This window comes from Microcaecilia unicolor, chromosome 8 (assembly GCF_901765095.1).
Source record: "Microcaecilia unicolor chromosome 8, aMicUni1.1, whole genome shotgun sequence".
In the NCBI taxonomy this organism is placed as follows: Eukaryota; Metazoa; Chordata; class Amphibia; order Gymnophiona; family Siphonopidae; genus Microcaecilia; species Microcaecilia unicolor.
This window is the reverse complement of record NC_044038.1, coordinates 132,917,176-132,944,561: the sequence shown is the minus strand read 5'-3', so window position 1 is coordinate 132,944,561 and position 27,386 is coordinate 132,917,176. Positions and strand designations below refer to the sequence as shown.

The 27,386-nt window shown below is 42.5% G+C and overlaps 1 protein-coding gene across 1 annotated transcript in view; it reads left to right on the top strand.

Annotated features, from left to right (window-relative positions):
- TENM2 (teneurin transmembrane protein 2) overlaps positions 1 to 27,386 on the top strand; it is a 1,250,894-nt gene that overhangs the window by 1,061,947 nt on the left and 161,561 nt on the right. Inside the window, exons 17-20 of the mRNA XM_030212543.1 lie at positions 9,446 to 9,589; positions 11,168 to 11,417; positions 15,308 to 15,328; positions 25,001 to 25,236. Coding sequence (XP_030068403.1) covers positions 9,446 to 9,589; positions 11,168 to 11,417; positions 15,308 to 15,328; positions 25,001 to 25,236 — 651 coding nt within the window. The remainder of the gene's footprint in view (positions 1 to 9,445; positions 9,590 to 11,167; positions 11,418 to 15,307; positions 15,329 to 25,000; positions 25,237 to 27,386) is intronic.

The following is a 27,386-nucleotide window of genomic DNA, read 5'->3' as shown; positions in this document are numbered from 1 at the left end:
TACTTTTTGTGTATATCTTACCTTGATTTGTAACTGTCATTTTCAGGGCACAGACCTTACAAGTCTGCCCAGCACTATCCCCACCTCCCAACCACCAGCCCCGCCTCCCACCACCGGCTCTGGCACAGACCATATAAGTCTGCCCAGCACTATCCCCGCCTCCCACCACCGGCTCTGGCACAGACCGTATAAGTCTGGCCAGCACTATCCTCGCCTCCCAACCACCAGCCCCGCCTCCCACCACCAGCTCGAAGTGCATAATTTAATTAGTTAACAAACTAATCAGTGCTGATAATTGAATGTTAATCAATTATCAGCACTAATTGACATTAATTAGAATTTACATGCACTACTTGCTAAGTGTATTCTGTAATGTGGTGTGCATAAATATGTCACATAATTGAAAAGTGGGTGTGGTTATGGGCATTTCTAAAATCTATGCGCATTGTTATAGAATACATCCACTCTGCGCCTAATTTAGGCATCAGGATTTACACCAGGTTTTACTTGGCGTAATTGACCGCGACTAAATTTAGTCGCATGTCCTGGCGCTTGGCATGCAACTAAACTGTGAACTGTGTGGAAAGTTAGGCAATTCAGGTCGTATTCTGTAATGCGTGTGCAACTTAATTATCTTAACCAGCCAATCAGCGCTGATAATTGCCAACTAACAGGCAATTATTGACACTAGTTGGCTTTAATTAGAATTTACACGCACAACTTGCTTAGCATATTCTATAAACTGATGCACATAAACCTGAATGCGTTCTGCCAAAAAGGAGGTGTGGCCATGGGCATGGAGTGGGCAGATCATTGGCATTACTAAAAATTATGCTCGCTGTTAAACAGTACACCCGTTCTGCACCTAACTTAGTCACTGGCATTTACACCAAGTTTTATTTGGCATAAATTCCCACAACTAGATTTGGTCGCTTGGACGGGCCCTAGGCATATTCTGTAAACTGCACCAACAGTTAGGCGTGGTTTATAGAATACATCTAGACATATTTTTGGGGCACTGATTTTTACAGTACCATATATAGAATCTAGCCCATGATGTCCAAAATTGAGCACCCAATTAGTGCTGATAATTGGGTGCTAAATGGCATGAATCAGCACCAATTTGGAACTGGACACATATTTTGCTACGTGCTATTCTGTAACCGTGTATGCCCAAATTCCATAGCGCACAACTCAAAAGGGGGTGTGGCCTGGGAGGTGCACGAACAGGTCAGCGGTGTTCCTAAAATTTATAGAAAACTGGGGATGTGCGTCTAAATTGGGTGCTGAGAACTACACCTGGTTTCAGCATGCGTAAGTCCTGACATCAAAATCAGCACTCAGTGCTGTTCTATAACGGCCATTCTTCTTTGAGTGCCATTTAAAGAATTTCCTCCTTGCTGCATAAATAGAAAGTGGGGGATATTGGGCATGTCTCCACACCTAGTGCACAGCCTTTGCACTTATAATGCATACATTTTGCTGTTAGTGTGGTCAGTGCAACAGCACTTTAGTAAACAGACATGATCTTCAGCTCCATTTTCTCTCATCAGCCCCTGAAGGTCAACCTTGAGAAAACAATGCTGCTGCCACATTATGAATCTGTTTCACATTCATCTCCTGTCCCATATTCTGTGCTTTTATCTGCTGAATAGGTCTTTTTTTTTTGTCACAACTATGGAAGTATCTTGCTAACCAGCCATGTACCAGCGCCACTTCTCTCCAATGCTTACCCTATATTCAGGGTACTTTCCTTAGCCTATGTTATCTGCCATTTTTCACCTGCCTGGATGTGCTTTCATCTACTACTACTACTACTACTACTACTACTACTATTTAGCATTTCTATAGCGCTACAAGGCATACGCAGCGCTGCACAAACATAGAAGAAAGACAGTCCCTGCTCAAAGAGCTTACAATCTAATAGACAAAAAATAAATAAAGTAAGCAAATCAATCAATTAATGTGAACGGGAAGGAAGAGAGGAGGGTAGGTGGAGGCGAGTGGTTACAAGTGGTTACGAGTCAAAAGCAATGTTAAAGAGGTGGGCTTTCAGTCTAGACTTAAAGGTGGCCAAGGATGGGGCAAGACGTAGGGGCTCAGGAAGTTTATTCCAGGCGTAGGGTGCAGCGAGACAGAAGGCGCGAAGTCTGGAGTTGGCAGTAGTGGAGAAGGGAACAGATAAGAAGGATTTATCCATGTAGCGGAGTGCACGGGAAGGGGTGTAGGGAAGGACGAGTGTGGAGAGATACTGGGGAGCAGCAGAGTGAATACATTTATAGGTTAGTAGAAGAAGTTTGAACAGGATGAGAAAACGGATAGGGAGCCAGTGAAGGGTCTTGAGGAGAGGGGTAGTATGAGTAAAGCGACCCTGGCGGAAGATGAGACGGGCAGCAGAGTTTTGAACCGACTGGAGAGGGGAGAGGTGACTAAGTGGGAGGCCAGCAAGAAGCAGATTGCAGTAGTCTAGACGAGAGGTGACAAGGGTGTGGATGAGGGTTTTGGTAGAGTGCTCGGAAAGAAAGGGGCGGATTTTACGGATGTTGTAAAGAAAGAAACGACAGGTCTTGGCGGTCTGCTGGATATGAGCAGAGAAGGAGAGAGAAGAGTCAAAGATGACCCCAAGGTTTCGAGCTGAGGAGACAGGGAGAATGAGAGAGCCATCAACAGAAATAGAAAACGGGGGGAGCGGGGAGGTGGGTTTGGGGGGGAAAATGAGAAGCTCGGTTTTGGTCATATTTAATTTCAGGTGGCGTTGAGACATCCAGGCAGCAATGTCAGACAAGCACGCTGAAACTTTGGTTCATCTGAACCCTCTCACCATGACAACTCTTTCGGCCGGTGCCTCTCCTTCCATCTTCTGCGTTTAGCTTATCCTTCTTTACTCTGTATCAAATCTCAGCTTTCTTTCTTTCAGCTACTTTCTCCCATTCTTTGCAATCATTTATATTATCGTTTACATCCGCATTTTACATAACTACTGTGATCTCATGAGCTTTGCTCAATTTTTCCTGAGAACTTGTACTTCAAAAAATCAAAAAAGTGAATGGAGCTTGTGGAAAGAAGAACTGCTCACATTCTAACAGCTATTAATGCTTCCCACATAAAAGGAATGGGGAGTTTTGGGGACGCTTTTGTACTCTGAAAATACAGATAAATGTTTCTGGTTTTCAAACTTATCCGAGATAGTCACAGTTTTAGAACAGAGTTGGTGTCCTGTGTATCACCTCTGTAGTAGCCCAGTTGTACCCAGATAGGGTTCGATTCTATATATGGTGCCTAAAAAATTGGCGCCGAAAATACACATGTAAGCAGTACTCTTTAAGCCACGCCTAAAGTTCAGTGCAACATATAGAATAAATGCGTGGAGAGATCACGCATAAATTTAGACACCACCATTTGCACCAACGAAAACATGATGCAAATGCCTGCACCTAAATTTACACATGGAGCACCCATAATCTGTAATTATACGTGTAACTCAAAACCACACCCCTGTTCCACCCTGAAATGCCCTTGACCTTCCAATTTCTGCACCCTCTTTTTTATACCATGTATAAGCTTTAGGCACGGATCCTGCACCTAAGATTACTCACATTAGTCCTAATGTTAAAAAACCAATTACTGGCACTAATTGGCTCATTATTCAATTAAACTGTGCACACAAATCGGGAATGCACCTTAATTTGCACACGCAATTTTTGGCAACCTTCATAAAATCATGGGGATAGCGAATAATCCCTCACATAAACAGTTTTTATTGATTGGGACCAGGGCCAAGATTAGTATACACCAGGCGGTCGATAAGCTTTAGCCACTCCACTTGCTCAATAACTCAGCTAACCGCACCATTGTTCTGAACCAACTATAAGAGGCAGTCACAATCAATGTGGCAGAGATTATAAGCAAAATAACAAAGGCAACAGAAGTAATCAAATTATACAGAAAACCTCTTAGGTTATTTATTATCAACTCCATTCACAGAGAAAAGTCAAACTCTCTAAATCTCCTCGATCCTACTACAGAGGGTAACGGGAGGTAAACACAGTTCCTTTAGTCCAAATGCCTACAGCTGTGGGTAGAAGTGCAGTACAGCTCACTGGAGATTCAACTGAAAGTTCAGGAGTTAGCTGCCATGAGGATCAGGGACTCTGAGTGTTCTGTCCATGCAAAGTATTGCTAACACTATGCTTGACAGTTTAAACCAGAGTATAGAACATCACTATGAGAAGACTCAGAACTCTTGAACCAAAATCTTCTTTAATGCAGTAATCAAACAAGAAAAAATAACTTACAGTTCAGATGTGCTGGACAAAAGTTTTTGCCTTTCAAATTGGGAGTCTGTTCAGCAGTGACGATCCTAGGTCGGCTGCCACCCGGGGTGGATTGCCGATGTGCATCCCCCCTCCCCTGGGTGCAGCACGACACCCCCCTCCCTCCCCCCCCCCCCCCCCCCCCCCCCCCCGGTTCATTCTTGGTTGCTGGGATCAGCCGCACAGCTCTCGACTCTGCTGGCTCCCTGCTCCCTCTGCCCCAGAACAGGAAGTAACCTGTTCCGGGGCAAAGGGAGCAGGGAACCAGCGGAGCCGACAGGCGCGCAGCTGCTCTCTGCACCCCTCCAGCGGTGTGCACCCGGGGAGGACCGCCCCGCCCTTGGAACGCCGCTGCTGTTCAGAACCAGCTCTCTCTCTATGCAAGAGAGAAGCTGGGAGGAAATCAACAACACGTTGAAAGTAATGCTGTTTATACTTTTACACTGTTGAAATTTTGATAGAGTCAAAAGGGGTCATACAGCAAAATACAACATAAGCAGTTTCAGTTCATAGATGAGATATGTTGCAGTTAATTCTTACAGACCTGATGAAGAGAGAAGGGGAGGGCGGGCAACTTCCCCAGCATGCACAGAGAACAAGGCAAGCCAATAGAAAGAGTCCTAAAAGATACAGAGAACTGTGCTCTAAAAGAGCCTATTACAGGGAATTACAGGATTACAGGGATTTATAGTTTTTATTTTTATTTTATTTATTGCATTTTTATCCCACATTATCCCACCTATTTGCAGGCTCAATGTGGCTTACAGAGTTTGGTTATGACATAGTTATTCCATGGTATTAGATACAATTAGTAATGTACAAAGATTGGTGAGGGAGGAAAGAAGGAAGGTGTTAGGCATGATATAAGGTGTACTGTACTAGTTGAGTAAGTTGCCTATAGTGCTACCTAAATCGGGAGATAGACGTTTGTCTCGCAAAGGCGCCCAAATCGGTATAATCGAAAGGCGATTTTGGGCGTTTCCAACTGCACTCTTGTTGCGGAAATGAATAAAGTTGACGGGAGCGTGGTGGAGGCGGAACTGGGGCATGGTTATCAGTTGAGGAGAGATGGGCATCTTTAGCTGATAATCGAAAAAAAAAAGGCGTTTTTACCGCGATTTTGGGTCACTTTTTTGGGACCCTTTTTTTTCACGAACAAGTCCCAAAAAAGTGCTCCAACTGCCCAGATGATAACTGGAGGGAATCGGGGATGACCTCCCCGGACTCCCCCAGTGGTCACTAACCCCCTCCCACCAAAAAAACCCCACTTTAAAAACTTTTTTTCCAGCCTGTATGCCAGCCTCAAATGCCGTATCCACCTCCATGACAGCAGAATGTGTTCGATCCTATCACAGCCTTTCCCTGGGTCAGATGTGGCTCTCGGGTGCAATACAGGGTCACATCAGCATTGCATTGTGGTGGGTGTAGGGTAATGGGCTCTGTGATTTCATTAGCTTGTGTTACAGTCTCACGATGTTGGTAGTTGGTAGGCTCTTCTCCCATGGTGCTTTTCCCCCTGCCTAGTGGGTCAGAGTGTGCCCTGTTGTGTTTCCTGTTGTAGTCCATGCGGTAGTGGCCATTTTTGTAAGCCAGTTTTAGTTCCCTTTCCTGTGGTAGCCACGTTAGAGAACTTAGTTATTACCTTGAATGTGGCTGAAAGAGGGCATTGTACAGCATTCTGCCAGCTCTGACCTACTGCTAATCTCAGTACCAGGGAGACTCGTTGCCAGTGGGGCACAACCTCTGATCTGCAGTTAACTGTGAGTAAACGCGGTTATTCCAATAAAGGACGTTTTCGGAGAGATTAGTCTTCAGGTGTCAACTGGTGTGCCAATGTTATATAGCAGCAACCAGTCCTAGAGGCCTGCGTGTATGCAGGTCCCTGGAGCACTTTTAGTGGGTACTGCAGTGCACTTCAGCCAGGTGGCCCCAGGCCCACCCACCCCTCCACCTGTAACACTTGTGCTGGTAAATGGGAGGCCTCCAAAACCCAGTGTACCCACATGTAGGTGCCCCCTTCAACCCTAAGAGCTATGGTAGTGTTGTACATTTGTGGGTAGTGGGTTTTGGGGGAGGGGGTTTGGGAGCTCATCACCCTTGGTAAGGGAGCTATGCATGTGGGAGCTTTTTCTGAAGTCCACCGCACTGACCTAGGGTGCCCAGTTGGTGTCCTGGCATATCAGGGGGGCCAGTGTACTACCAATCCTGGCCCCTCCCACAACCAAATGGCGTGGATTAGGACGTTTTTGAGCTGGGAGTTTTTAGTTTCCATTATCGCTAAAAAAAAACAAATGCCCAGCTCAAAAATGTCCATTTTTTCGAAAATACGGTTCGGCCCGCCCCTTCATGGACCCGTTCTCGGAGATAAACGCCCATGGAGATAGGTGTTTCCGTTCGATTATGCCCCTCTATGGGTTCTCTTTGTAGGCCTTGTTGAATAGATATGTCTTCAGAGATTTGCGGAAGTTCGTTATATCATCAATGGCTTTCAGGGGTGCAAGTATTGCGTTCCACAATTGCGTGCTCATGTAAGAGAAGGTGGTGGCGTGTATCAGCTTGTATTTTAATCCTTTACAGCTGGGGAAGTGCAAATTGAGAAATTTGCGGGATGATCTGATGGCATTTCTGGGAGGCAAGTCCACAAGGTTTATCATGTAGATTGGAGCGTCTGCGTGAATGATTTTGTGTACAATCGTGCAGATCTTGAACGCAACTCGTTCCTTGAGTGGGATCCAGTGGAGTTTCTCTCTTAGGGGTTTTGCACTTTCATATTTGGTTTTTCCAAATATGAGTCTGGCGGCAGTATTCTGGGCTGTTTGGAGTTTTTTGATAGTCTGTTCTTTGCAGCCAGCGTACAGTGCATTACAGTAGTCCAGATGACTTATTACCATTGACTGTACCAGGGTACGGAAGATATATCTCAGGAAGAAAGGTTTTACTCTTTTGAGTTTCCACATGGCATGGAACATCTTTTTCATTGTGTTCTTCACGTGAGTATCGAGTGTGAGGTTTCGGTCGATGGTAATTCCAAGAATTTTTAGATTCAATTTTTAGATTTTAGAATTTTAGATTTTAGAATTTTTAGTTCAAGGGTGCAACCCTGTTTCCTGCCTCCATGCAAATGAGGGAAGAGAACTGAGGCTCAGATGCAAGATCCTTGTACTTCAGATCCTGTTTCTCACAGGCAGGTCAACGTAGCTAATGCCACTAAGAATAAAAAAGACCAAGGTGTATAGCTTTAAAACCACATGTTCAATTTTGATTCATTTGCCCAGAGAACATTATTCTAGAAGTCTTGTGGGTCATCCAAATACTCTTTGGCAAACCAGAGGCAGGCAGCGATGTTAATTTTAAAGAGCAGTGATTATTTCTTACCTATCTTCCCATAACGCCATTCCTGATTATTAACATATGAACCTGCACATCAGCTACAGCAAGAGAAGCCTGTAGATCTTAAATGTTAGTCTGGGGTTTGTTGAGATTTCATGAATGATTTCATGGTTTGCTTTTGGGGTCATTTTGCCAGAGTCATTGTACTCTTCAACTTTTTTTCATTTGTAACTATCTGTGTGAGTCTGATAGTGGATGGAAAGAGGCCCAAATGCCTAGAAATGGTCTGGTAACCAGATAAACATCAACTCTTTTTCACAGGTACTTTGACGTCCCACACTAACTTTTCTGGTGAAGACCAAACTCAAAACATTTTAGACCTTTACATAGGACAGTGAGCCCAAACTCAATCATGCAGATTCACTCTACAGAACGGTTTGTTTGTTGCCCAATTATTTAAGCATCCAATTCTGACTATACTGATTAGTCAATTAATTGTTCTAAGAAAGCTAAAAATTTGTATTCCTATTTCACACGCAGATTCTGAACTACTTTTGTTGGGCCTGATATGGAGCCAGGGAGGTCGCCAGTACCAGTGTTTAAATTAATATATATGTTCTTTGTCACTACGGGGGTCTTTTAGTTAGGCGCACTGGCATTTTTAGCGTGTGTTAAAAATAGGTGCGTACTAAACACTAAAGATGCCCATAGGAATACATTGGCGTCTTTAGCGTTTAGCGCATGCCTATTTTTAGCGCACTAAAAACGTCAGCACGCCTAAGTAAAAGACCCTCCTACGTCTTTAATTGGCGACACTAAATATATTTATTAGCGCTTACTGTGCCGGGCACTATCTATTTAAATTACACTGAACATAACTATTTTGCAGCTGAGTATTGGTGCTAAAGAAATAGTTCCCAACACTGCCTTCACGCTTCCATGACCTGGCCACCTAATTAAATGGATAATATGTGGTCATGTGGGGGGTGGCGTAATTGTATACCTGTGCGTCTATGTATAGGTGCCTAGAGGGCGCCTGATAGGAGCATATTGTACAAAGGAAATTAGATATGTGCTTTCCTTTATAGAATACTAGTATAACCAGGCTCCCTCTAGGAATTATGTACTGATGTACAGTAAAAAAAACTTTATAACATCATAAATAGTTTGGTGTTTTTTTCCTATTTATCAGTGCTTTCGGATTATGTCTGTGACAGTCTTTATAAAACAGGCACTTTTTCTAGCTCCTGTTTTCTAAAATTACTCTACTTATACCTAGACCCCTGGATTCTATCTATGGCACCCAGATTTACATGCCCAAATTTAAGCACGTTCCCAAAATGCTTGAGCAAATTAATTGATTCACTACACAACAACTCAATATGGATGTGGGGTCAATCAAATCAAAAACACTGAATACAAATAGTGGGTCAGAAATGGGTTATTTGTTTTCAGGGTTTCAAATTAATTGATTAACAAGCTCAGAACCATTAATACTTGGGTGCCGACCAGCAATTATTGAAGTTAATTGGCACCCATTAAAATTTGGCGGGCATCTGACTGCTCACTATTTTATAAGGCGGTGTGTCTGACTCCCATAACGCATGACTCAAAAGGGTGTTGGCCATGGGAGGGGCATTGGCATGGTTAAGATTTTATGTTTTCTCTGTGTGCATGTTTAGATGTTATTGAGAAAATGCTGTATTACATGGTTATATTGATTAGTTTGTTATTTTGAAGTATTTTTGAATGAATGATAATGTTATGAAGTAGTAATACTGTATTTCATACTTTATTCTTAGTTTCTGTGGGATTTGAATATGAGACTTGCCCGGGTCTCATCTTATGGGAGAAGCGGACAGCCCTACTGCAAGGATTTGAACTCATTCCATCCAACCTAGGTGGTTGGTCACTGGATAAACATCACATACTCAATATCAGGAGTGGTACGTTCATTTCACAGTCACATGTAAATATGAATCATTTCAACGCCTTTACAAGACTTTTAGGGGCCCTTTTCCCAATCTGCGGTAGGCACTCATAGGTGCTTACACAACTTAAAATGGCATACCGCAAGGCACACTGAGGAAGAGAAGGAGGGAGCTGGAGGGAAGGGAGAAAACTGCTGGACTTCCAGGAGGAAGAGAAGGAGAGGGGCTGGATTGAAGGGAGAGAGGTGCTGGATTTCTGGGAGGAAGTGCACCCTCTTGTACTTCTCCTATCCCTCATTGACATTATTGGAAGTGGGGTAGGTGTGCGGTAAGGGTAAGGGCAGGGGCAGGGCATGATTGCATCAGGTGGCAGATGTTTCTCTAGTGCTCACCCATCCAACCTGATAGCCCACCCAAAAATTGCCTTCTGGCTACACCACTGATGTGTAGTCCCACCGTGGGCAGTCGCAGAGATACCGAGGTAGAACTATCCCAAAGCGTGAGATTTACCATGCTAAGGAGTGAGATTGAAGGCCAAAGAGTGAGATTTTCAGATGGTACAACCAGGGGATACGTCTAGAATGATTTAAGTGTAGTATTGTTTTCAAAATGAATCAAGGCAGCATTAAATGATATTGGCTTTTCTTTGGAGCCTCTGAAAGCATACAGACAAAGTGGGGAGCAATTTAAGTAAATTTTGAGCTGAAAATGGTCTTCCACCCAGTAGTTTAACGTATGTATGTAGGTTTCAGAGCACATGTACTTGCAGTAAAGGGAAAAGAGAAAAGAGACAGGTCAAGGGGAAGCAGTAGGCAGGACGGTGTGCTCAGATTTCTTCCTACTGGTTGGACCAAACTTTTTAAGGCTTCCCTATCATGAAAGCAGTTATCAAAATCAGTGCTCTTGTGATGAAGCTCTGATGAGTAAGAAATAGGGCTCAAAGAATGTGAGAGTGAGAAAGCTTTCAAATTAGTATGACACACTCCTAATGAGTGAGACTTGATCTCTGCAATCAAACAGCGTGCTACTGCAATTAACCGGGAATACTTTAGAGAGGGATGACAGCACATCTCTATTGTAACTTGTGCACCCCCTAATCCTTACAGTTTGCATTGAGGATGGGGGTGGTATGTGTGTAAGTTGAAATTGACAATAGAACAAAAAAGTGAGGACAGCTGAAGGAGGATGTCAAAAAGTCTTTAATATAACAGCTAAAAGCACGACCCGACACAGCCGTGTTTCAGCTCCAAGGCCTGCATCAGGGGTCTGTTAAATCTCTTGTATTTGGCTGATGGCTTAATCAAGAGAAAAGTGGCTGTTAGGCTTCCTTAGCTGAGAAAATCCAGTACTGCTGTACACTGTGACGGTAGAATGCATCTATGACGTCACCAACATAATCCTCCTTCGGCTGTCCTCACTTTTTTGTTCTATTGCCTTTGTTGCACGTGAGGGTTTTCCTCCTCCTTTTTGTTTTCTTTAAGTTGAAATTGATACACCTAGGAGGACTTGCTGCTGAAGATGCCGTCTCCCTAATGGTAGTGTAAGCAAGATCATACCTCGCTCATTTGCTGATTTCTTTTTTCCCATTCCTAGGTGTACTGCACAAAGGCAGTGGAGAAAATCAGTTTATGTCTCAGCAGCCAGCAATAATATCCAGTATCATGGGCAACGGGCGCAAACGAAGCATCTACTGCCCAACCTGCTACGGTCTTGCCGAAGGAAATAAATTATTGGCTCCTATGGCACTTGCAGTGGGAATTGATGGAAGCCTCTTCGTTGGTGATGTTAATTATATACGACACATCTCTCCTTCCAGGAACGTCACCAGTATTTTGGAACTCCGGTGAGCTATTAAATTTGAATAATTTGTTTTTCTTTGTTGAATTTAAGTAAACTATCAAGAAGGCAAATAAAGACCCTTGTGGCAGCCACCACATTAATTCAAATCCTGCACCAGCATTTAAATTAATATATATGGATAATCAACAGCACTCAAAATTAATTCAGCAGGTCTAAACTAAACACAAAGGGATTGATAGTCAAAGCGATTTAACTAGCCCAAAATGGCTCCTGGTCAGTTACATTGCTTGTTTGGGGCTAACCGGTCATATGTAGTGGCACTTAACCAGATAACACAGTTGAAAATGTTCGGTAACTCAAAACCGGCTATGTTGGAGTCAGCACTTGGCTGGTTAAGAGCCAATATTCAGCACTTAACCAGCCTTAGTAACCGCATAAATAGGACCACATAAAAGCCATTCCTGTCTTTATGTGGTTCAGCATAGCCGGATAAATGCTCAATATCGTACTTAACTGGCTATACCAGCTCTAGAAATTCAGTGCCGGAGCCCATACATGGCCTGGCATTGAATTTCTTAGCGGTGAGCAAAATGCTTATCTCCACCGGCTGAATATTGGTTTAAAATTGCTGCTATGCAGATAATTTCCTCGGTCCATCTTTGCTCCACCCGCAAGCTTGGTCCCTCAGTATAAGATTAATATTGGGCCAATTAAAGGGATCGTTGGCCCAATATCATCTATAGAGTGGCTGAAAATCCATGAACAAGGAAGTCATTCATTCACCGTCCACCTGTGAATGTATAACTTCTTTTAAAACTGGCCCCATTCTTGCTCTCAAAATAAGCATCAGATTGTTGATTTCTTCTGGTGGGGGTGGAGGAGCTTGAAGGTTTTGAATATCTGTATTTAAATCTACATGCTATATATACCCAAGCATTTGTTTGTGGCATTTTGTTTTTAATTGATTAAGGTGGATGCACAAGTCTGGGGTATGTGCTCCAGGGAAGTTGAGGTCAGGTAAAAGACTTGGTCATGGAAGCTTAATTTCTTTTTTGCCCTGGCCTGGTTTTGCACCACTGGTCCACCTCTAGAACATAAGAACATAAGTATTGCCATACTGGGACAGACTGAAGGTCCATCAAGCCCAGTGTTCTGTTTCCAACAGTGGCCAATCCAGGTCACCAGTACCTGGCAAGATCCCAAAACAGTAAAACCAATTTTATGCTGCTTATCCTAGAAATAAGCAGTGGAGTTTCCCAAGTTCATCTTAATAATGAAATTATCTAAACCTTTTTAAAACCCTGCTAAGTTAACTGCTTTTACCACATTCTCTGCCAATAAATTCCAGAGTTTAATTACACTTTAAGTGAATAAATATTTTCTCCAGTCTGTTTTAAATTTACTACGTAGTAGCTTCATTGCATGCCCCCTAGTCCTAGTATTTGTGGAAAGAGGAAACAAGTGATTCACTCCACTCAATATTTTACATACCTCTATCATATCTCCCTTCAGCCGTCTCCCCTCCAAGCTGAAGATCCCTAGCCACTTTAGCCTTTCCTCATAGGGAAGTCATCCCCTCCCCTTTATCATTTTTGTCACCCTTCTCTGTACCTTTTCTACATGCTGCATCCCAATGAGTGAGCAGCTGAGGTTTCTCTGGATTTCCGTGCATCTTAACTGGCCAACTGAGAAATGATAGCTTTCTAGCTCCAGCAGCTGAAAACAATGTACTCAACACCTTAAAGAACAAAGGAAAGCTTTTCTCCAATTCATGCCATGTGAATCAAAATATATTGAGCAAAATCAGACTATGGCAATGAAACGGCACACTGGTGTACCTTTGCTCCAGTCACACTCCGCACTGCAGAGTAAGGTCACAAGATAGATCTGATCCAGGGAACATACTTCCTTCATTTGGGTAATAGATACGCATATATTATTCTGCTCTATACATACTGCTGCAGCTGGAACATGATCCTACAAGCATGTCATCTTATTACAGCAGATATTCTTGTTTCTGGCTGCAGTCATCTCCTGCTAAGGCCAATTTAGAGAAAGGAAAATATACTTCACAATAGATGTTTGGTTTGCTGGACACAAACCTCTGAAAGCAGCCATATTTTTGTAATGTTTTAAGAAGGGTTAGAATGTTTAGTCAGTCTAGTAGCACTGGATGGCTGATTGCTGACCTCGGTGCTTTCTACTATAAAACAAACAAAGTCTTTGCATTAAAATGAGATTTACCACTTCTTTTTCATCTTTCCACTAACTGTCACCGAATTTAAGCACACTATCCATATTTAGTTGGTTTGTTTATGTTTATTAACAATCTTGCTATACCACCCTTCTCAAACAATCAAATTCAAATCAAAGCTGTTTACAGTCCTCAAAATACAAGATGAAAAGTAGATCAGTAGATCAGTATCCTAGAGGGAAAGATTTGAGGCAATTGCACAATACAGAGGTTACTTCAAAGCTGCCATTTGTGTTTTAGACATGCTGAAACCAGCACTTAAACATTTGTCTTGCATAAACCTCTAAATTCTGATTTTACAAACTCGGCATAGACATGTCTAAAAATGAAAAATATGCAAATGGCAAACAGCCATGGTTTGAGCGATTATTTTGGCAGGACTAGGTTGCATCTAAAAAATTTGTATTCCTCATTTCGGAAAGAGAATGAATATCTATGTCCTAACAGATCAACACATGTCACCTAGGATGTCTTAGTTTAGAAAATGCTCCTATTGAGCAGTGCTGCAATATAGGGATTAGGGGAGGTCACCCCTTAGTCCCTCTTGAAAGTGAAACTGGTAAGGGATGCCAGGCTCTGTGACGGCTTGGGGAAAAATAAACTTTAAGGTTTCTAAAATAGCTAAGATAAATGTTTGTGTTCAGGCACAAAAATGTTTGCTATTCCAGCACATCAACGTTTATCTGCCCATTTTGAATTGCTGATATTTTGAACACAACACAGTTGAGACGATAATGGGTCGATGGTGTACTAAAGTCCTTTAATGAATATCTTCAAGGTGCACCATTGACCCTTTATCATCTGTACTGTGCTGTGTTTGCATTATGAAGTGCGGAGTTTGTTCTGTTCTTTCCTTGCTGATATTGTAGACATTTATGTTTTTAAAACGGATGTTCCTGCCACACATAACCAGCACATAAGCATCCATTTCTCCATGGATTTTAGGGACAGGCTCTATGTCGGGAGATCCCATCCTAATATACTAGCAGAACTTGAAACATCCGACTGGGACGTCTCAATTCCAAATCGAACGTCCTTTCTAAATTGCTGCTTTATAACACACAAGCTGTAGTTCTGCCTCCTGTTCCATAAAAAGCTTTTATTTTGCATTGTCATCATCCCGAAAAAAGGCTTGCAGCTCAGCAGAACTGCTGGAGCATGGCAGCCACAGAAGGTGACTTGTCCTCGCTAGCAGAAAATATGGGGAAAAGGGAGACGAATAAGATGAGAAGGTTAGGAGGGTCACAGATGGAGTCCATCCATGTGTTTTGTCCTGGGTATCTTGTGAAGGTAATGCATTCAGGAAAGACTTCCTAGTCTTTCAATGCTCAGTGGGACCATCCAGGTGGGTGGGAGGAGAAGAGAGAAAATATCCATCGATGGTATTTACATAACTTCAGCATTCAACACAGTCACTGTCACTTTTGTAAAGCATAGCATTAAAATTAAAACACTGCATTTTATAATTGTTTTAATTAGGCTTTGAAAATAAAGGAAAATCTGCTTAAAGGGAAAACAGAATTAAATTCTGATATCATGACATTATCCTTTTTTATGTAACTTGCCTCTAACATTAAGTCTTGTACACCAAAGTGAATTTCTCAGTTAAGAAAAATGCATTTTCTGTGCTTCACGAACTAACTGTGTGTTCTCTTTCCCTCCTTTGACCTTCCACAAAGAAATAAGGAGTTTAAGCACAGGTAAAGCAAAAGAGGGTGTTTCCTCGATTTTCATACAGTTGTGTGTTTTATTCTGCTTTTTCAAGGGATTGCTATTTTTGCATTGTTTTAAAAGATACACTGCCTATAATGATGGGAATTTAAAAAATCTTGTGTTTCCCTATGTACATTCCCTTGCGGGATTAAGTGGGCTTCTGAGGTGTCTTTACACTACCTGCATTTTCCTGGTGAAATGTATTATTCTGTGGGAATACAAATTACTGAGCAGCATGCCCAGCATTACAAATGACCCCCAAGCCGCTGGTCTCTTCAGAATGTTGCAGAAAATATTAAGTATGGACGCCTCTCCTAAATTAAGTACAACTGACATTTGCTTATCATAGGAGCTTAGAATTCTTTGAGAGGTATCTCATGATTAATATATCCCGGTGCTCCACTTCCCTGGGCTACCAGGCCACTTTTTTACACAATATGATGATATGCTGTTCTCAGCACTAGTACAAACGGTGATTTAACTTTTTATATCATCTGATTTTTTTTTTGTATAGAGGCAGACAAATTCTAATATTGAAAAGCACACAGTCTATGTCTATAAAGGTTCAAAATAAAATAAGTTTCAAGAGATTAAAGCCCAATATTGTATACAAATCAAAAAATTTGCATATACAGTGTACTTTTATAAAAGGCTTCCTGAATGAGGAGCCTTTGGTAAAATACATACAGGAATACAAGAAAGAGAAATGTAGTGTCTTCACTTACAGAAAACACGGCAGTTTTACAGAGTAACATGCAGGGCTGGCTTGAGGGATTGTGGTGCTCTGAGCTAACTTTTACATTAGTGACTCCATCCCCCACATCTCCGTTCTAGTCAGCCAGTTTCATCCCCACCCCACCACCACCACCCCCGCGCGCACACACACTACTACTACTATTTAACATTTCTAGAGCGCTACCAGGGTCACGCAGCGCTGTACAAAAAACAAAGAAGGACAGTCCCTGCTCAAAGGAGCTTACAATCTAAAGGACAAGGAGTGCAGACAATCACACTCCACCAGCCCACCTGCATCCATCTACCTTTCAGCCAGCTGCCCATTTGCATACACCAACTCACCCCAGGGGGTCCAAGGGTGGTGGGGACTGGAGTGGTACCCACTCACTCCTTCAGTGATGCCAGCTGCCTTCTTCAAAATGGCGTCACTGATCCATAGCAGTAATCTTATCTTATCTTATCTTACTTAGTTCTTGTAGCTTGCAGAATACCTATTTAGCTCATTGCTGATAACAACCCAAAAAGAACTAGGACAAATTTTAATAGCGTCAGTAGGCCCAAAGTAGATCAAGACTTCAACAACAGATGCTCTTGGAATAAAACCGTTTTAACTACTTTACTAAACTCTAGGGGCCCGATATTCAGACCATGGGAAGTAGCCGGGCTGCTTCCCACTGTCGGCACTGAGCAAGGATATTCAATGCCAGGCTGTTCCCAGTGACCAGCATTGAATATCCAGTTTATTTTTGGCTGGATGGAACTTTCCCAGCCAAGTCAATTTCAGTGCTGGCTGGTTAAGTTGGAACTGGCCAAAGATATTTCACCTATTGACACAGCCATATTTGGCCGCCAAACATAGCTGGCCAGATGCTGAATATCGGCACTGACCGGCTGTGTCATATGACAAAGCTAGTCAGCCAGCTTAGTACCATTTAACCGGCCAGGAGCCGTTCCCGGATGGTTAAATGGTTTGACATTCCACATTGACACTGCTAGGGAGTTCAAACTGCCATATATTTAATGTTTGTTGATTTATATTTGATATATTACACATATTCAAAAAGAGGTCAAGGTGGTGTCTATAGCAAAACAGTAAAAACAAAGAAAAGAACTTCAAAACTGAGACAGGAAAGACACAAACAATCAAACAGTCACCCAAACTAATATAGTTTTAAAAAGCTCAAAAAAACTAAAAACTCTTAGGAAAAAGGTGCAATTCCAGTCTCAAATAACATCAAACATGGTCGAAAACAAGTGGATCTTCAATAGTTTTTAAAACTTTTTAAAAGAAAATTCCTCCTAAAGTAACAACGTTAGCATTGATTGGAGCCAACGAAAAAAATGCACATTTCAGTGTGGAAGCCAAACGCGCTTGAACAACAAACAGATGGAACAGCAAGCTGGCTAACAGAAAGAGAACGTAAAGATCTAAATGGCAAGTATAGTATAATGGGTGAAGCCAAATAAGATGATAAAGCACTCTCTAAGTCAGAGTAGGAACCTTGAACTTAATATGCCAACATATTTAAGGGGAAAAAAGCCCTTATTTGCCAGCTTGAACTCCTTAGCAGTACTACTACTACTACTACTACTACTACTACTACTTATCACTTCTATAGTGCTACAAGGCATACGCAGCACTGTACATCATACATGAAAAGACACTCCCTGATCAAAGAGCTCACAATACCACAAAACAACCTCTAGGGGTCAGCAGTACTATTTGGAAGAAGGCAGCCACTAGGGCAAGAGCGACTGGGATCGGTCCTGCACCTGTCCTGCCAAGACCCCTGAGGTGAGTTGAGGTATTGGGGGGAGGGGGGAATTTCAAGGGAATAAAGGGGTGGGGAGGGGCTTTGGGCATCATGCCCATGGAATCACCAGGGATTTAAAGTCCCCTGAGGGAGGGGATTTCAGATTACCTAAATGGAGGGGAGTAGGCAGGAGATGTAGGGGGCAGTCTCAAAGCATCCTCTGTGTCCAGCCTGGGCTCTGCCTGTGTTGCTGTTTGCCATGGGGGGAGGGGGAACATGTAGTGGGCACTTCAGAACCAGCCTCTGCTTCCTGACTCAGCTGCCTTACCTGGCCCATGGTTTAAGCCAGCCCTGCCCCAATGTCCTGTTTATTTATTTGTTTGTTTGTTTGTTTGTTGCATTTGTATCCCACCTTATCCCACCTCTTTGCAGGCTCAAAGTGGCTTACAATACATCATGAGTAGTGGAAAAATGTTAGTAAATAAACATTTAGTATTGCAGGATCTTGGTCAGCATGATGATAATAAAACAAAGTAATAGTATACAAGCAGATAATTAAGAAACAGTTCTGAAAATAGATGGGCGAGTTGTACATATTTACATTGGTTGATCATTGTGGTACGCTTTATTAAAGAGATGGGTCTTCAGTAATATGCGTAAGTTCGTTCTTTCGTAGATCGATTTCAAGCTGCGCGGCAGTGCGTTCCATAACTGTGTGCTCAGGTAGGTAAAGTTGGACGCATGCATTAGTTTGTATTTCATTCCTTTGCAGCTGGGGAAGTGCAGATCAAGGAATGTGCAGGATGATCTTTTGGCATTCCTAGGTGGTAGGTCTATCAGGTCTGACATGTAAGCTGGTGCGTCTCCATGGATAATTTTGTGAACTAGTGAGCATATTTTGAACGTGATACGTTCCTTAAGTGGGAGCCAGTGTAATTTTTCTCGTAAGGGCTGGGCACTTTCAAATTTTGGTTTGCCAAATATGAGTCTAGCTGCAGTGTTCTGGGCTGTCTGGAGTTTCTTGATTATTTGTTCTTTGCAGCCGGCATATAGTGCGTTGCAATAGTCTAGATGACTGAGCACCATTGATTGTACCAGGTTGCGGAAAACACTCCTTGGGAAGAAAGGTCTTATTCTTTTTAATTTCCACATTGAGTGGAACATCTTCTTGGTTGTGTTTTTCGCCTGGTTCTCTAGTGTTAGGTGACTCCAAGAATTTTTAGGGTTTCTGAAATAGGAAGGTTTAGAGTTGGTGTGTTAATGGCGGTGAATTCTTTCTTGTTGTGTTGGGAGGTGAGTATTAGGCACTGGGTTTTTTCAGCATTGAGTTTTAGCCGAAATGCGTCCGCCCAGGAATGCATGATATTGAGACTTTGGTTGATGTCATTGGAAATTTCTTTTAGGCCTTGTTTGAATGGGATGTAGATCGTTATCTGCATAAATGTATGGATTAAGGTTTTGATTTGATAGTAATTTTGCCAAGGGTATCATCATTAAGTTGAATAGAGTCGGCGAGAGGGGGGATCCTTGTGGTACTCCGCATTCAGGTACCCTTGCGACTGTTCTTTTCTGTACAGAACTTTACCCCCTATATTATACAACTTCCTTGGCAATTTTTCTTTCAGCATTAAATTTTAATTATCAAACTCTAGATTATGGCTCAAGTTTCATTAGATTTCTCCTTATGTTATCCACACCTTCTTGGGTATGTGTCCTGTTGCACATTCTGGTATTATCTGCAGAAAGACAGCTGCTCAGCAATATCACCTACAAAGGTACTGGGGAAAGCATGCATACATGGTTCTGTTCTGTTTTCTGTTTTTTGAGGTATTTGGAGGAATGTTTTTGGAAGAAGCAGATTCTACAATTTCTGAATAGGTTGTATATTTTTCCTAATGTTTGTTTTGTTTAAACAGTAAACTTTTAAAAATATTGAAATGAACTGGTCTAAAGAACAATCCCAGTGGCATACTGCTGGTAATATCTCTGTAATCAGAGTAAACTCCACTTACCACTACCCTTTGGTACCTCCCACTCAACCAATCAGTCATTTGGACCCATACTAATGGCACTGAGTTCCCGTATTAGTTATGCAGAAACTAGTCAAAAAGCACATATAAATAGCTCCTCTTCTAAAATCGCTATTTATAAGTGTCTGCTGATTTGGCTTTTTTTTTTTTTTTTTACATGTATAAATACCTCCTTTGTGACTGAGGTTCCACCCAGTGGACAAAACATAGAATTGCATCATTATTTAAGAAACCTGAAAGCTGCGTATTCATCACTCTTGAAATTCTTTTGATGAAATTACTGATCTTTCTATTCTGTTTGGATACTTGTGCAAGGCTTGTTTATATTCACCTGTCAGCAGGTCAGCATTCAACACGGATTATCTGTTAAATGTTTCTGCATAGCACTGCAGACATCTAGTAGCACTTAGAAATGATAAGCATTTGCATTTAAACATCACCTTTTCATTGCCACGGAATCCGAGACTTCATTCTGCAGTTTCACATTTGCAAAGCATTCATATGGTCACATGCAATCCATTAGCATCCGTGGAGCTGGTTGTGGGCTACAGACTGGTTTAGAATGCTTCCACTTTAGACAAAATTACTGTAGCACAAAATTGTCCACTGTACAAACTCAGGGCCATATGCACTAAACTTAACGAGCCATTAACAAGCAAGTAGTAAACCGTGGCATGCACTAAAGGCTTCTCCGAGCCATTTTCCGATCACGGTAGCAACTAACGAAAGGCTATTATAATGAGATGCACTACGGTTTTCCGATCCCCTTACCGTGAAAAACCTAACGGGAGGTCTACACCTCTCGTTGGGGCAAATCAGAAGAAAAAAATGTCGTCAGGGACATCCTTTTTGGACGTCCTTCGCCTGAAAAAAAACGTTCTTTTTGGATGTCCTTCACTTAATAAAAACCTGTGCCGCCCGAAAGGAAGACGCCGCGCCGCTCACCCCCTCCACAGCCTGCTGAAGGAAGGCTCCGATGTGGCTTGATCCTAGCGGGAGAGTGCAGTTGAGGACGTCCATCCAAAAAGACGTCCTTTTTGGATGTCCTCCCCCCCCCCCCCCCCCCCACAATAATAAAAACGGCCTTTTTGTACGTCCTTCACTCAGCTGAGAGACCTGGAAGTCTCTGAGCCAATCACAGTGCGATTAGCTCAGCTAAACACGTTGTGATTGGCTCAGAGACTTCCAGGTCGAAGGACGACGTGGCGTGTTGTGTCCCAAATTCCAGTGCTGAAGACTAATGCTGGCCCACGGGATAAAGAGCTGTGGGTGAAACGGCTGAAGGAGGAGTACCAAGCGCTCATCAAGGTCAGGGAAAACCAGTCCCTTCTTACTGTTTTCGGCTTAGGCGCTTTGCACACGGGTGTCACGCTGAACTATGTAAGTGGGGAACCCGTTTCCGGCATGTATTTACAAGTGTCACTGTCAACTCAGCTCTCTCTGGAGTGTGGGGTTTCTATTTGTTTATAGGGGATGGTGGCGCTTTGTGAAAGGAAGTATAGTTTAGAGGTCATCCAAAAAGGCCTTTTTTATTATTGCGGGTGGGGGGGACATCCAAAAAGGACGTCTTTTTGGATGGACGTCCTCAACTGCACTCTCGAGCCGCATCGGAACCTTCCTGCAGCAGGCCGTGGAGAGGGTGAGCGGCACGGCGTCTTCCTTTCCCGGGTGGCACAGGGAGGCGCAGGGACGGCCACAGACATAGCAAAGGTGCCATAAGTTTAAAAAAAAAAATTTTAAGTCCCTCACGGGGACTTTGGACAAGCAGCTTGTTCTTTTTTTTTTTTTTACATGGGTGTTAGGCACTTTTTGGACGTATCTGGCATGCGCAGAGCAGCCAGCATAATGCTTGGCTGCTCTACGCATGCTCGACCGGCAGACTGGCAGACTGGTTATCGATGGAATAGAGAATGCAAGTGAGCTACAACGAGCAGCTCATTTGCATTCTTTTTCCTTGATGCATGCCCGTTCCTTACCGATTTGCTAAGGGAATTGGTAAGGGAAGGGCTTTAACGATTTTTTTAGTGCATCTTCCCCTCAATGTCATTTTATCCCTTCCTTTGCAGCCTTTTTTCCTCTCAAAGCAGGGGTGTAACTAGGCACCAAATTTTGGATGGGCTTGAGCCTCAAATGGGTGGGCACGGAAACCCCACCCTTAGGTGATCCAGCACCTCATAACTTCACTTACCCCCCCCCCCCCCAGTACCTTTTAAATCCTTCAGTGCTATGCCAACAGAAAGCAGCGACTCATAAAGCCTTCCCTCTCATGCAACTTCCTGGTCTTGCAAACAAGAAGTTGCATCAGAGGGAAGGCTCAGGGCCAGCATGACAGCTGGTGTGAGTCGCTGCTCCCTGTCTGCTCAGGACTGAAGGATTTAAAAGGTACTGAGGTGGTTGGGAGAGTGAAGTTAAGAGACGCCGGATCACCGGGAGTCTTCAGCTGGCTGGGCTTGGGGATCCCTGCCAGCGATAAACCAGCTGTTCTGCTACTGAATGGGCCAGAGCTCAAAGTTGTTGGGCCTGTGCCCACCCATGCCCACCGATGGCTACGCCACTGTCTCAGAGGCTTCCACCATTCTTTTGGTTTTCCCAGAGTTTTTCACAAGTTGTGACAGTGAATTAAGGCATAACATGAAACATCTACCAGTCTCATGGCCAATAATCATAACATCACATGCATCCAACCTGCATTAGATCTTGCTGGAAACTGCAGCACGCCGGTTGGCTCCTGCCAGTTCTTAGGAAGAGCTGAGTAACAGCATCTGACACGTAATAAGCAGGACATGGAAATGGTACTAATAGCAAATTCTGTTGTGTTTTCTAGTCAGAATAGTTTATAAATAAACCATTTAGGTAAAGTGCCATAAACACTAATATTTAATGGCCTGATATTCAGCCAGTGGCAATCAGAGTTTTGCTGACTGCTGCTGGCGTTAAACCTGGAAACTGAATGTCTGGGTACTGGTATTGAATTTCTGGGTTTCTGGAGCTGGCTAACATATAGCCAGTTAAGTGTGATATGCAGCACTTAACTGGCTATGGGTTACTGCATAAAAATAGGACTGACTTTTATGTTGTCCTGTTTATACGGTTAATCTGGCTGGTTAAATGCTCTGTATTGGCATTTAACTGCCAAGTGCCGACTCTGTCCCCAAAACGCCCCCAAAATAGTCAGTTTTAAGTTCAGTGCTAACCGGTTATTTTCAGCATCGCTAACTGGCTATGTGACACTGAGTTAGTCCCAAACAGGCGATTTAACCAGCCAGGAGCCATTTCTGGCCAGTTAAATTGCTTTTGAATATCACCCCCTACAGCTTTTCTTGGTCAGTAATTTTAGTATTTTCACCATTTTTAGCTCTTCATTTTGTAATTCCTGTTTGCTCCTGAACAAATGTTATCAAGAATGTCACAAAATCCCATGTACAAATACACACACACAGTATCTATATTATATTGTATCTTATATTATTTGGTATTATATTGTATTATCACACAACAATATGAAAGTCCTCTTCAATATACAACACTACTAGAGTTTAATTATTTTTTAATTTTTTAATTTTTCAGCTGCATAGTAAATGCTAAAGTCTTAACTGTTAATTAGGGGGGATTGGAGGAAAAAGCCTCAATAAACTCCTCATGCTTTCAGAATCCAGCCTTTCTGTTCAAGGAGCGTTACTTATCATCATTGGCAAAAAAACCTCTGTCCACCCTTTAATTATTTTGTTAAATCAAAAAAGTACAGCAAAACTTATTTTTGCACGATGCCCAGTGTATCCGCATGCCACGGCCGACTATGGCCAGAGTTTCGGATCTTCTCCAGGGTCCATGGCAAATCGCGTTCACTGTTATGGCATCTGGTTTAACTTAACAGGGCTACCGCAACTGAAAAATTAAAAAAATAATTAAACTCTAGTAGTGTGTATATTGAAGAGGACTTGCATATTGTTGTGTGGTGATAATAGTGTCCTCTCCTATCTCAGATAATTTATGGTAGAAGATTATATTGTATTATGCCACAAAATCCAATGCACAAATACACACACACACACACATAGTCTCTGTATTATATGGCTTGTTTACAGAATGTTCTATACCCAATTTAGAAAAAAATTATTTAAAGTCCAGAAACTGGTCAGAAACTATCCGCCCAATATTCAGCGCTATTTAACTGGCCAGGAATGGCTCCTGGCCAGCTAAATAGCCTTAAGCCAGCTAAGCACTAATATTGAGCACAAAGTTGGCCAGTTATTTTGGCTGAATATTAGCACTTAGCAGCTAGCTGGTTACCGCCAACATTCATCGACTTACCGGCTAAGTTTAGCAGCCAGATATAAATAGCAGGTTTATCTTTGGCTGCTATGACTGCTATAATTTAGCCAGTCAGCCAATGAATATCACCTTAGTTCATAGCGGCCAACCCCCCCCCCCCCCCCCTGGAAATTCAGTGCCGGTAGCCGCATATGGCTTCAGCATTAAATTTCTGGGTTTGAACCAGCCACAGGAGTTAGCCAGGCTTCCTCCTGCAGACTGAACATTGGCCCCTATGGTATGGCAATATCATTGAGACATTCTTCCAAACATGGCAGCTTCCAGGGATTCAGGGAAAGTGTCAAAGAGCTGCTTCAAGACATGTTAAAAGCATGCCTGTTTTTGATTGAGACCATGTTTATTCTGCTGTGTCATTTGCATCCCTGAATGTTTACCCACAGCACAGAGGGTAACTTCTGTCCTAGAGTCAGTGCTATCTAACACCTTATGGCAATTTTTAATTATCCAATCTGACTCACATCAGATAAACCTTGGCAGAGGAGAATATTAGCTTTGACCCCCTAAATCCTCTGTAATTACATTCCTGTCCAAAGGATTATACACATCAGTGTGTGTAGGTATGTCTGGTCCTTTGTACAGAGATGTTAACATTTCCCCTTTCATTATGTTTTGTTTCAAATCACGAGTTTCACCCACTGTATGATGACAGAAGCAATGGAAAGTGTGGGGTAAGAAAGAAGACAAGAGTGTCTTGCTTGAAAACTTGCTCTACATTGACATGTCCCACTGTGTCCACTGTGAGTGTTTCCCCATTCTAGGATATCATATAAGACTCAAGCATTTCTCTTTTTGGTTCTTGTCCCTATAGCAACAACCCAGGCCATAAGTACTATCTGGCTGTGGATCCAGTCTCTGGTTCGCTGTTTGTTTCAGACACCAACAGTCGGCGAATTTACCGAGTCAAGTCCTTAACTGGGGCTAAAGATCTTGTCGTGAATTCTGAAGTTATAGCTGGAACAGGAGATCAGTGCATGATGCCTTTCACTGAAGCCAGATGTGGCGATGGAGGGAAGGCGGTGGAGGCCTTACTAATAAACCCCAGAGGTAAACTTTTGTGGGGGGAGGGAGGAGGAGGGGAGAGGGAATAATTCTAAAAGCGCTAGGTCCTATAACCCTAAACTAGTTGAAGGCACTTCAAGTTAGCCAACTGAACAAAACCTGGTAGGTCAGATAAGTAGGTTATTTTTCCTCCCGTTCAGCTTCTTTTCTCCATATCTGTGCACTTCCTCTCAGATTCTATAAATGTGCATGCCCACATTTAGCCCACAAATTTGCGCACACAAGTTAATTTAATAATTGGCTGTTCAGTAAAGTTTGCAGCCAATTATTTGTTTAAATTGATGCTCATTGGTGTTGCCTTTGCGCACGCAGCTGCCCTTAGCAACTATTCCTAGAAATTCTGTGCACCAGTTCCATAATGCACAACTTCTAGGGGGGCTTAGACATGGGAGGAGAATGGGCATGTCAGGGGTGTGCCTAGGAGTTAAGCCTGCAGGTTTGTTTATTTATTTATTAGGATTTATTTGCCGCCTTTTTGAAAGAATTCACTCAAGGCAGTGTACAGTTAAAGAATACATGGAGTTACACACCTGACTGCCAATGGTCAGACTCGAGCACTCACATCAACCGTTGACATGGTGTAAGGGGTCACACATAGGCATGAAACTGTGGACGTACGCTAGTATTCCATACAGCAGTTCCACGCTGAATGGCCATTATAGAATTGGCACTTAGCAGGCATCATCCCTGTGCCTATATTTTTGGCACTCTTTCTAGAACCTACCTGTTTGTCTCTTCCTGGCTGATGCTATAAGAGAGTCATTGTAAGAGGGGATAACTTCTCAGCAGAGGAGAAAGGAAAATTAGCTAGTATTAATAGAGGAGCTTCTTAAAACACCAACCCCAAATTCTATAAAAGTCATCAAAAATTGTGGGTGCAATTTACTTGAATTGTGAGCTAATTAGCGCCAATAATTGGCTTGTTAACAAGCAATTACTTCCACTAATTAGATTAAATTGGCATATACATATGTACATTTTCCAGGCGAGTTCAAAAAGGGGGTATGGAAGTGGGAGGGTCATAGGCAGAATAGGGGAGCTCCTAAAATTAACTTGCATAGTCATAGATTAAGAGGGAAACACGCCTAATTTAGTCACAATGATTTGCACCACATTTCAGTTGGTGCAAATGGCTGCGCTTAAAGTTAGGCGTGATTCCTGGGTGTAAGCACTATTCTTTAAGCCACGCCTAACTAGAATAGCACTTTTTTTATGCCATGTATAGAATTTATACCAAATAACAGAAGAAATAATTTATAGGTTTTCTTCTTCTAAAGGTCATACACCTTTAGACAGCATGTTCACTTAGGAACATTATGGTAAAGTTGTCTAGGTTCAGGTGTCATCATTAACTATTTTATTGGATACCTGATAACAGATTATAATTTATTTATTGTCACTGTAAAAAGCAATTGATAAATCCTGACCAATCGGTGTATATTAATATACTGCAATGGTTCTCAATCCGCCAATCTGGTTTTCAGCCATTCCACAATGAATATGTATGATAGATATTTGCAAGTACTCCCTTCATTGACTGCAGATGTATCTTTTGCATATTCATTGAGACGACGCCAAAACACTGCTTGGCTGGGCGATCCCCAAGGAGCAAGTATGAGAACCACTGATGCAGAATTCTATGCAAGTGAAGATAAAGGGGGGACAGCAGAAGAGAGCGCAGGGCCCTTGCGGCTTCCTCGCATACAGATTTCAGTCATGATTGGAAGCACTAGCCCTCATTTCAGTGAAGGTGCCAGCACTGCCCTGATATACGTTTAGCAAATCAGCAGAAATGGGTGAAAGCTTGGGCATATTATTTTCGCTAGTCATGCTCCCAGAGGTCACACATATTAGGACATTTTTTTCTGCATAGTGTCAGTCATTGCTAAATACAAAATATCTCTTTTGTACTCTCTTAGCTGCATCTGTCAGATTTTTTCACTAGATGATTCTCATAATTTGCACTGGGCAGGCAGTGTGCTGATTTGAACACAGAGCTATGACTGGAGGCAATTGATTAAGCTGCCACATCCATCACTGACTCTGGCCTCAGGCAATTCATTTTAAGGCTTTATGCTTAAATTTAGATTGCCAGCTCTCTGGAGAAGGCCACTGGTCATATGAATTATCTCCCA